The sequence below is a fragment of the Oryzias latipes genome, chromosome 9 (genome assembly GCF_053564925.1).
Source record: "Oryzias latipes strain Hd-rR chromosome 9, Olatipes_Hd-rR_3.1".
Classification (NCBI taxonomy): domain Eukaryota; kingdom Metazoa; phylum Chordata; class Actinopteri; order Beloniformes; family Adrianichthyidae; genus Oryzias; species Oryzias latipes.
The window spans coordinates 20,872,322-20,883,843 of record NC_136245.1 but is presented as its reverse complement, the minus strand read 5'-3'; the positions used below and the strand labels follow the sequence as shown (position 1 = coordinate 20,883,843).

Here is an 11,522-nt window from a genome sequence, read left to right as displayed (position 1 = left end):
AATGTTCCGCCTAAATGTTAAATATAAATGTTGACTTTAAATGTTTGGGAAATATGCTAATGAGGCCACGCCCCTCACCGAATAGAGCGGTCCTTGTTCAGACGAAAGTTGAACCTTAATCATGGCAAACTCTTTGAGACCTGAGGATATTGAAAGGGCCGTTGTTTCAGGAGTGCGAGCTGCATTGCAAGGTGTCCTGGCACCTACACCTGCTGCTGCAAATCTGGTAAGTGGAAAAGTTAAATAAAATAAGATAAAATAGTTCTATAATACTATTATGTGGAAACGGATTTTTAGCTAGCTAAACAGCTAGTCTTTCCAAGCTAGTCTTAATTTTTTTTTAGCTAACAAATGGCTAACGTTATCAAGGCATCTTTTGACATTACAGTGTAATAATATAATGCTATTTTGTAATTTCCTTGACACATAATGATGAAAGATATCTCTGAGTAGGCCTGCTATGCATGTCTGTGGTATTTTTATGCCACTTTACATCACTGCAACTCTAAATGAAAAAAAGAACATTGGCGGGGGGGGGGGGGGGTCTTTTTATTTATTGCTTGTCTTCTTTCTCATTACAGATCTTTCTTATTTGCTAAAATCTGCTACAATCACTTATTTTCAATGTAAACTTTCTCTGTTACATGCTCCTACTCTACAGGTTAACACATCATCACCATCCACAAGTTCTGCCGCTTAGTTCACACAGACCGGTAAGAACATCATCAGTTGTTTTCTTCCATTGAGTACAGTGATTACATTTTTTACAACTGTTGTTTTTTATTTTTATAGTTTAGTGTTTAACTGATTTTTAAAATGTAACAAAACATCCATATGATTGTTCTTCTACCACCGCCCACCTCAGGTCAACACTCTGCCGCCACCCATAGCATCCACAAGTTCAACCACATCTGCAGGGGCTGGCACATCCCAGAGATTGGTAAGAACTGAATGACTTATTTGCTTTTAATGAGTAGAATTACCATCAACTTTGTTGTGAAAGTGTACCTTTTAAGATGTTTTTTTTATTTGTTCGCTGAATAGATTATATTTTGTTATATGTAGAAGTAATTCAATTTGTCTGTTTTTGTCCCTTTTTTCACCTATGGTGTTAGGTTGGAACAACCCTAATTTCCAAAGAGGACATTGAAAGATTAATATTCTTGGGGACAACACTCTCAGAAACGGCATCAATCTTGGAAATATCAAGACCAACGTTGTACAAGCTTATGAGAGAGTATGGCATAAAACACCAAAAATTCAGTGACATTTCCGATCAGGAACTGGATGAAGTAATTCGTGCAATAAAATCAAATCACCCTCATGTTGGAGAGGTTATGCTCAATGGACATTTGCGTGCCAGGAACATCATAGTTCAAAGACATCGTCTCAGAGACTCAGTGCAAAGGGTTGATTTTGCTGGAGCACAGTCTAGGAGAACATCAGCAGTGCAAAGAAGAACATACTCTGTCCCCTTTCCAAACTATATATGGCACATTGACGGCAACCATAAGCTCATAAGATGGAAATTAGTCATTCATACCGCAATTGATGGGTACAGCAGATTTTTGACTTTTCTGCATTGTTCTAACAACAATCGTGCTTCAACTGTCCTGGATCTATTTAGGAAAGGTGTGAACAAGTTTGGATGGCCTATGCACATAAGAACTGATCATGGAGGGGAAAATGTTTTGATTTGGGAGGACATGAGAGTGCACAAAGGAGTAAGTTCTGTGTTGACAGGGAGCTCTGTTCATAATCAACGTGTTGAGCGATTTAATCGTGATTTGAACTGTAACTGCCGAAACGTGTATGCGCCCATTTTCTATGAGCTAGAATCCCTGAACATGCTGGATGTAGACAACCCGACTGATTTATTTTGCCTCCATTATGTATACATTCCCAGAATCAACTGCACACTTGAGGAATTTCAGGCAGCATTCAACAGTCATTCCATCTCCTCTGAGGGAAACAAAACCCCTGTTCAGCTTTTCACCCAAAACACTTGTTTTCCAATGCCGAATTCTGCAACTTCTGCTTCGGTAACTGAGAGAAGCCCAGAATCATGACAAAGCTCAGATTACCTCTTCACACCACTTACTGATCAAGACTTGCAAGAACTGTCTGCAAACGTGAACCCACTAGAAAATGATGGAAACCAAGGAAAAACACTGTATCAGAAAGTGCAAGAATTTATAAATAATAAACTAGCTACTGGGTAGCACTGTTGAATGTTTTTGACATCAATGCAAGTTCACTGATATTGTGATTAAAAAAATATCACCAAATATTTGGTCTTTTATTTCCCTGCAGAGTTTTCAAAAATTCCTTATACAGACGTATCATTTTTTAACAACACACAGTGGTTGACAAAATTGTTGGTATCCTTAGTTAAAGAACGAAGGTCCACAATGCTCGCTGAAATTACTTGAAACGTTCAAAAGTAACAATAAATTAAAATTTATTGAAAATTAAATAATCCAAATCAGCCATTACTTTTGAGTTGTTGATTAACAGAATTATTTAAAAAAAAAAGAAAACTAATGAATTAGGGCTGGACAAAAATGATGGCACCCACAACCTTTTGAGGCAATCACTGCAATGAAACGGTTTCTGTATTTGTCAATGAGCCTTCTGCACCTGTCCACAGGTATTTTGTTCCACTCCTCATGAGCAAACTACTCCAGTTGTCTCAGGTTTGACGGGTGTCTTCTCCAAATGGCAGGTTTCAGCTCCTTCCACTGATGTTCAATGGGATTCAGATCTGGGCTCATAGAAGGCCACTTCAGAACAGTCCAACGCTTTTCTCTCAGCCATTCTTGAGGTTTTTGGCTGTGTGTTTTGGATCGATGTCCTGTTGGAAGACCCATGACCTGAGACTGAGACCAAGCTTTCTGACACTAGGCAGCACATTTCTACCCAGAATGCCTTGATAATCTGGAGATTTCATTTGACCTTCACAACTTCCAGACACCCTGTGCCAGATGCAGCAAAGCAGCCCCAAAACAGAACTGAGCCTCCTCCATGTTTCACAGTAGGGACAGTGTTCTTTTGGTTGTATGCTTCATTTTTTTAGTCTACCAACATGGAGCTGATGTGCCTTACTAGAAAGCTCCAGTTTGGTCTCATCTGTCCAAAGGACATTTTCCCAGAAGCTTTGTGGCTTGTCAACATGCATTTTTGCAAATTCCAGTCTTGCTTTTTCATGATTTCCTTTCAACAGTGGTGTCCTCCTTGGTCGTCTCCCATGAAGTCCACTCTGGCTCAAACAACGACGAATGGTGTGATCTGACACTGATGTACCTTGATCTAGGAGTTCACATTAAAGGTGAACTCTAGGAGTTCACTTTTAATGTCTTTGGAGGTTGTTCTGGGCTCTTTGGATACAGTCCAACTATCCGTCTCCTCAATTTGTCATCAGTTTTCCTCTTTCGGCCACGTCCAGGGAGGTTGGCTACTGTCTTACGGGTCTTCAACTTCTGAATAATATGTGCCACTGTCGTCACAGGAACTTCAAGCTGCTTAGAGATGGTTTTATAGCCTTTACCTTTACGATGTTTGTCTATAATTTTGTTTCTAATGTCCTGGGACAATTCTCTCCTTGGCTTTCTGTTGTCCATGTTCAGTGTGGTACACACTTTTTCACCAAACATTAGTTTGTTTTTTTAAATAAATCTGTTTATCAACAACTCAAAAGTAATGGGTGATTTTGATTATTTAAATTTCAATCCAATATAATTTATTCCTACTTTTGAACTTTTCAAGTCATTCCAGTGAGCATTGTGGAATTTCTTTCTTTAACTGAGGGGTACCAACTATTTTGTCCACCACTGCAGTTCATTGTAAGAGCAAGTCAGGGCACTAGAGGAAATACTGAAAAGAAGGACTTGGTCTACTCTAAAAGCAATGACACAACATCTAGTTTAATTGTTTGTTTAATGTTTCATCATTTGAGTTTGTAATTGAAACCTTTTCCATAAAGAATGAACATCCAATAGGCTTTACATGTGAGACAACGTATGCAAACACTTTCAACACACAACCATGTTGCTCTGCTAAACAAACATCTATTGACATTTCAAAAAATAACCTATTATTTGAAATGGATCAACATGAAATAATGGGTGTACTCTCTCTGGTGTTCAGAAAATGCATACTTTTCTACAGACAATACCAATTCCTTCCCATAGAAAATAAATAAATATAAGTTTCCCGAACAAAGAGATCCAAATCTATATTTTACCATTTTTCCTCTTTTGTAACTTTTCATATTTAACTGTTGTCTTGAGTGGCTTTACATGGAAACAGAAAAAAGAAAACCGTTCAACATTTCCTGTTTTTGTTTAATTAAATACAATTTGCTCATCAAACAGCAGAAACAGATCCTCAACAAAGACACAAGTAGCACATTTTCCTGCTTTTATGAATTAACTAAAATTATTAATAACATTTAAACATAGCAAAACTCCATACAAAGGCAAATTTTTTATATTTATTAATACAGAAGTAAAAAAAAACAGAAAAACATCACTGAGGTGTTTTGGATTAATACAAATAACGTATCCATTCTTCTACATTTCTTCTCTTCTCCACTTTATTTTCCCTTCTTACTCACCTGGACCCTTTTCCCTGGAATATATTTTCATGTTTATTTAAACTGCACTAAAATTTGCTCCATTCATAAGCGCTACTAGGAAGTTATATTCAAACTCATCATTGTCAGCTAGATTTTTGGAATTTACAAAGATTTCAAGCTCATTTGAGCACGTATGAGCGACTGGAAGGTACTTGTTTTCATTATGAACAAAGCTTAACTTTGGACTTGGTTGAAATCCAACTGCTGGAACTCTGCTACTTCCAGTCACAAAGGCGAGAATATGTCCAGGATTTAAAGTTCTGAGAAAGGTCTTCTCTGCTTCTGTCAGGGTTCTGCCATGAAGACATTCCTCAACTTCTCTTTCTGTCATTGTAAGATATTATTAGAAAAAAAAAATTAGAAAAAACAATATTCAGATTCACTTGTTCTTCATTGCAATAAACTGTTCTTTTAATACTGCAAAACTGGTTGTCTAAAATTTCTACAAAGTTTACATTTTCAATATGACGGGTAAATGTGCTAATGAATTTTTATATTTTAAACTCCACATTTTCCCTTACCTGAAATTTTTTAGACAAATTATTCACTTTATTTGGAACCATATAAAAAATGTTTTTTATTGAATTGAATATAATTCCATACCTTCGTAATTTTGTATACTAAAAAGAAAAATTAAAATTTCCACAATGATAATTAAATATGCCAGCAGTAGCTAAAATGTAATGCTTACTGAAAATCAGCATTTAAAAGAAAAAAAAATGTATAAGACTTTAGGTCTTAGTGCAAATTAGAGCAAATTATGGCTTGTCTGCTTTATTTATTTTACCTTGAACACTATTGAGGAAATCTCTGAACTTAACCACCATCAGCTCTTCTTTTGGTCGTTTGTTGCTTCCCAGAACGGAGTAGCTGGGCTTCAGAAGGGTAGCAACCACATCTGCTGTAAGATCACTGCGAACCTTGGGCATCTCTAAAAGAACCCGAAGGGGAAGGTTCTCTTTCAGAAGTGGTAAGAGCTGTAAAAACATAACATCTAGTTATTTTTATACATTTCTGATCAACTTTTACCTACAAACCAGACACTAATGAACGTCAGCCTAGACTTACCTCATAACATTCCAACCCCTCAGCTAACTGATCGTAGCAGCTCTTTCGTTGTAGTAGAACATGGAAAATTATAGCATTTTTAACAAATGCATCCTTGTTGTCCATGGTAACAGGGTTTGGAAGACCTTCAATCTGGTACCTCCATGACTCACAGGATTCTATTGCTCGTTGCAGATCATCATCAGTTGTTGCTTGATCAATCTTAAAATGTCAGAAGGAGAAAATATGTGTTTATGAAATGTCATCAATTTGTATTTTAATTGCCAACACCTTCCCTGACAATTTACATAGAAAAATAGTTAGAAAATGAATGATAAAATTATTACAGAGTTTAACCACTTTCATAAACATACTGTCTTGAGGCTGTCTCTAAGTTCCAAATCGGCAACATCCTCTGGAGAAACGCGGATGTCGAACATACGCCCAGTCAGCAGGTAGTCCAAGACAACAGACGAAAGGAGAGCAGGACATTCTCCACCTTGGACAATGATGGTAGACATCATCTGACCAATAGTGCGGTAGACTCGATTTTGGACATGCGAAACACTTAGTCTTGGAATGAAGCCATTGGGGGACTCTGCAGATCAAATAAAATATGTTCATGTCAGCTTTAAACAAACTTAATTTTATTAAACAAAAATTATCTATGCAGTCTGTTATTAACTTAAATTTCTCATTTAACTAATGAAAAATAAAAAAGAATTCACCCTCAAATGCCCCACTTTCTTGGAAAATTGCTTTAACAAGCAAGCGAAAGAATTCTCGACGGGGACCTCCAAGATCTTCTGCATCTTCTGTGCTGTTTTTATCACTGGCAAATGTTACATACAGCATATCGGTGCTTTCAACAAATCTTGGTCGCCTGAATTGTCGGATCGCAGATGTCCACACATTTCTTCGGCTGACAATGATTGACCTAAATCCTTCTGTAACAACCATTTCACTGTGAGCTTTTACAATTCCAGTTATTTCTTCTGTTGTCAACGTTTTAATAGACCTTGAAAAGATAAAACAGCAGATGTCATCGTTACAAAGATCAGGAAAATGAAAATATTGTCAATAATTAAATGTAATACTGAAATAATTAAAACCTCGACTCTTGTGGAACCTGGACAGTTTCTTCTTCCAAACTGCGTCTGATGGCTTCCTCGACTGCCTCCTCTTCTTCGAAATCAAGTGGTCTTGAAAAGAGATTCAAAAAGAAGAAGAAAAAGCTAAATTGGACGAAAAAAATGTAAATGAACTGGTTTTCTAACAAATCCAGTATAAAACATACATGAAATCAGAGAAACGAGTGCCTCCTTGTTCGGTCTCATGTTCTCGATTTGTGGCATCTGCCTCCATTGGTTCATATGGACCGTCAACATTAGATTGCTCCAATGTCTCAAGATCTAAATGGAACAGATTGAGCAGAAGACACATTATGAAATGATAGTTGGAAAAAAAAAGGAAGCAAACGACACTCTGGAAATGACCAATACGTTGATCAAAATCAATCAGGTAGTGTGGGATTGCTGATGTAACATGGGGGTTGGATGGAAACACAGGTTGATAATCTTAACCTTGAAACTACCCACCTCTACTCTGAAAAGTTGGACTTTCAAAGTCACTGTCATCCGTGTCAAAAACTCTGTGCTGAATGATAAGATGTGGAAATTTTGTGTAAGAAAGCAATTTTAAAAGCATATAAATTGTAATTTAGACATAACAAGCATGACTAAATGTTCAAAGTTAATTTGTGATTGCAAAAACAATTTACAACAATAAAAAGTGTCACATGTAAAGATGATGCTGTGCTTAGTTATGTTCATATCTAAATAATTTTAACAAAAATCGCATGCAAATAATATTACATGAAAAAGGTTTACCAGTACTTTCACTATCAAGCTCACCTGTTTTGGCATTTCCATTTCAGCCATAATGTAAAGACAGGTATTTGAGCAAACAGAAGAAACTTCTTTCCCCCCCCAGGGAAAGTTGAGTGTGACATTGGGCTTCATTAATTTTTTGCACCCTTTTATTGTGCTCAAGTACTGAAAAGGGAAAACATCATGCTCGGAGATGCCAAATGATCCTCTGAAGATAGCAGAAATTTCTTCTCTGAGCTGATCTTCAGACCACTCGGTGGTAAAGGAAATTTTTCCAATTAGACCAGCTTGAGCCAAGCGACTTCAGTTTTCTCCTCTAGGTATGACGAAAACTGATTCCCTTGGAGAAAATGGCAAACATACAACGTCTTTTGTAAACGTTTTCACGTTTTTTCTTTGCTGATATCCTGATCGACCTCTTCTTGATTGAAAATATGATGGAAAAGGAACCTGTTAAGAAGAGAGGACACAAGATTTATTCTTAAAAATTACCAAAACTAGATCAAAGTTAATGGAAAATGGCGTATACTTATATAGCGCTTTCTACCCTCTTTCGAAGGCCTAAAGCACTTTACAGTCACAGTTCCATTCACCCATGCACACACCCATGCACACACACATTCACGCACTGGTGGTGGCTCCACTGCCGAACACTGGCGCCAACCTCCCACCAGAGGCAAGGTGGGGTTCAGCGTCTTGCCCGAGGACACTTCGACAAATGGGCGAGAATCTAACCTTTAATCTTATGATCATGGGTCGACCGTCCTACCGCTGCCCCACAGCTGCCCAAATGGGTCCGCAGCAGTCATTACTAAGGTATAAACCAGTGGTGGGCAAACTTAGGCACGGTGGCCATATGCATCCCTAAAAACAATTAATCAAGCCTGCCAAATTGTAATTACTTATACTAATTATCCTTACTGTTTTATTTGCCCTGGTATCTACCCATATTAATTCATTGATCTTTTTGTAGGAGCAGAACGTTATTGGGCATTCATGTGGTGTTGGAAGATGTTGTTTTCAGACATTTGCGCATGTTTTCCAAGTCTTTTTTTTTTATCATCATAATTTCTCTAATTTTGCCTTTTTCTCTGACGGACATCCACCCTTGGGTGCAATTTGCACAAACATGAGAACAAAAGCCAAAGCTTTGAAATAAAACCTGTTTTAAAGATATAAAGTTTTAATCAAGGTTAAAGCATGTTTTCGTCCATATTCTAAGTTATTTCTTTCTATTATGATACAGATTCCCAAAACACTCCACACCATCTATGGCCCACGAGTTGAAAAGTTTGCCCATCTCTGATATAAACTTACAGAACTCATATAAACAGGAATATATATTCGGTAACAAAAAATAATCTATTCAGCGAACAAATAAAAAAACATCTTAAAAGGTACACTTTCACAACAAAGTTGATGGTAATTCTACTCATTAAAAGCAAATAAGTCATTCAGTTCTTACCAATCTCTGGGATGTGCCAGCCCCTGCAGATGTGGTTGAACTTGTGGATGCTATGGGTGGCGGCAGAGTGTTGACCTGAGGTGGGCGGTGGTAGAAGAACAATCATATGGATGTTTTGTTACATTTTAAAAATCAGTTAAACACTAAACTATAAAAATAAAAAACAACAGTTGTAAAAAATGTAATCACTGTACTCAATGGAAGAAAACAACTGATGATGTTCTTACCGGTCTGTGTGAACTAAGCGGCAGAACTTGTGGATGGTGATGATGTGTTAACCTGTAGAGTAGGAGCATGTAACAGAGAAAGTTTACATTGAAAATAAGTGATTGTAGCAGATTTTAGCAAATAAGAAAGATCTGTAATGAGAAAGAAGACCAGCAATAAATAAAAAGACCCCCCCCCCCCCCCCCGCCAATGTTCTTTTTTTCATTTAGAGTTGCAGTGATGTAAAGTGGCATAAAAATACCACAGACATGCATAGCAGGCCTACTCAGAGATATCTTTCATCATTATGTGTCAAGGAAATTACAAAATAGCATTATATTATTACACTGTAATGTCAAAAGATGCCTTGATAACGTTAGCCATTTGTTAGCTAAAAAAAAATTAAGACTAGCTTGGAAAGACTAGCTGTTTAGCTAGCTAAAAATCCGTTTCCACATAATAGTATTATAGAACTATTTTATCTTATTTTATTTAACTTTTCCACTTACCAGATTTGCAGCAGCAGGTGTAGGTGCCAGGACACCTTGCAATGCAGCTCGCACTCCTGAAACAACGGCCCTTTCAATATCCTCAGGTCTCAAAGAGTTTGCCATGATTAAGGTTCAACTTTCGTCTGAACAAGGACCGCTCTATTCGGTGAGGGGCGTGGCCTCATTAGCATATTTCCCAAACATTTAAAGTCAACATTTATATTTAACATTTAGGCGGAACATTTAGATTTACATTTACATTTAACATTTACATTTATATTTAACATTTAGGCGGAACATTTAGATTTACATTTACATTTAACATTTACATTTATATTTAACATTTACATTTACATTTAACATTTAACATTTGGATCTACATTTACTTTTAATATTAGCATTTACATTTAACATTTACATTTAACATTTATATTTATATTTAGATTTAGATTTAACATTTATATTTAGATACAAAATTTGTATTTAACATTTACATTTAGAGTTAACATTTACATTTAATATTTAGATTTAGACTTAGATTTAGATTTACCATTTAGATTTAACATTTAGATATACATTTAAATTTAGCATTTAACATTTAGATTTTCATTTGCATTTAATATTTAGGTTTACATTTAATAATCACATTTAACATTTATACTTCTATTTAGTCTTTGATTTAATATTTATATTTAGATATAACATTTACATTTCACATTTACATTTAAATGTAACATTTAGATATATATTTAACATTTATTTTTAACATTTACATTTATATTTATATTTATATTTAACATTTACATTTAACATTTAGGTTTACATTTAGATATAACATATACACTTAGCATTTATATTTACGTTTGGGATTTAGGTATGTGTTTCGATTTAACATTTACATTTATTATTTACATATACATTAATATTTATTATTTATTATTAATATTTAGATTTAATTTTAACCTCTAAAAGTACATATCCTCATGTCACAGATTGTTTTTTTATTGGTGATAAATATAGACAAAATGTGATATAAATGCAGCATAAATGGAAAGAAATGTCTAAATGTGGTAAAAGTGACACAAAATTTTCATGAGGTTAATTTTTACATTCGGCGCCCCATAGGAGTGCAGCCCTTCAAATTAAACTGTGCAAAAGCAAAAGAAAGATTTTATTTAACCAACTAATGCAAGAAATAGGCAATATGATATAACTCAAACAAGAAAACACAAGAAATTAACAATCAATTTGCAGCTTGCTAAAAAGATAAATTGCAACTTCAAAGACGGATCTTTTTTTTTTTTTTTTTACTTGTCCTGTCCAACAGCTAGGCAGGCAGATGAGAGCTGAGGGCCTCTTGTGTTGGACATATTTTACTTTAACAAGAGGGGTTATTAATCTTCAGACAAACCAAAGGTGTGACTGAACAAACCCCTTTTGTAATTGAGGCCAAACTTTATTCATTTCAACCATGATTGAAAATCTTTGGTGTTGGACCGGACGGAAAAGGAAAGAAGGGAAGAAGAGGGAGGGATGTCAGAGGGGGGGGGGGGTGATAGTGAGAGGGGGGGGGGGGGGGGTAAGACCATGAAGCAGCATAGAGCAGACAGGTTTACTGGTTGTTTATCATTACGGTACAGTTCAAATGTAGTACAAAAAGGGCGGGGCCTGTTCACACACACTCAAATATTATCAACACACCTGCTAGCTGCAAAAAATGTTCACATGTCAACATGTACACAAAACAGATAGTGTTCACGAACGCATACCTATGCCTTTAAACCAAC

General features: G+C 36.0%; 1 protein-coding gene and 1 long non-coding RNA gene across 3 annotated transcripts; one reads left to right on the top strand and one right to left on the bottom strand.

The window, feature by feature from the left end:
- LOC111947897 (uncharacterized) lies at positions 1-2,220 on the top strand. The gene is made up of 4 exons (XR_002873856.2): positions 1-226; positions 662-713; positions 866-940; positions 1,116-2,220. It is a non-coding gene; the product is annotated as an uncharacterized LOC111947897 (long non-coding RNA).
- Positions 2,221-3,919: 1,699 nt separating this feature from the next.
- LOC111947898 (G2/M phase-specific E3 ubiquitin-protein ligase) lies at positions 3,920-11,276 on the bottom strand. 2 transcript variants are annotated; one of them, XR_013657973.1, is made up of 11 exons: positions 9,754-11,276; positions 9,265-9,316; positions 9,038-9,112; positions 7,282-8,022; positions 6,981-7,095; positions 6,796-6,885; positions 6,412-6,701; positions 6,126-6,281; positions 5,705-5,905; positions 5,424-5,613; positions 3,920-4,960 (listed from the first exon to the last, which is right to left on the bottom strand). XR_013657973.1 is itself a non-coding variant. In XM_023958523.2 (11 exons), exons 4-11 carry the CDS (start codon positions 7,388-7,390, stop codon positions 4,653-4,655), a joined length of 1,527 nt encoding a protein of 508 aa, XP_023814291.1. In that variant the 5' UTR covers positions 7,391-8,022; positions 9,038-9,112; positions 9,265-9,316; positions 9,754-11,276; the 3' UTR covers positions 3,920-4,652. The 2 variants fall into 2 exon arrangements, 1 of the variants encoding a protein (XP_023814291.1); XM_023958523.2 differs by having other exon boundaries at positions 6,058-6,281.
- Positions 11,277-11,522: the final 246 nt, after the last annotated feature.

What these genes read in the sequence shown, in the direction of transcription:
- LOC111947898 (XM_023958523.2), bottom strand. Translation starts at nt 7,390, where the DNA reads ATGCTTTTAAAATTGCTTTCTTACACAAAATTTCCACATCTTATCATT. An exon ending in ACTCGTTTCTCTGATTTCAT is followed by an intron (nt 6,886 to 6,980) that starts GTATGTTTTATA and finishes TCTCTTTTCAAG; the next exon opens with ACCACTTGATTTCGAAGAAG. An exon ending in AGAAAGTGGGGCATTTGAGG is followed by an intron (nt 6,282 to 6,411) that starts GTGAATTCTTTT and finishes TTTGATCTGCAG; the next exon opens with AGTCCCCCAATGGCTTCATT.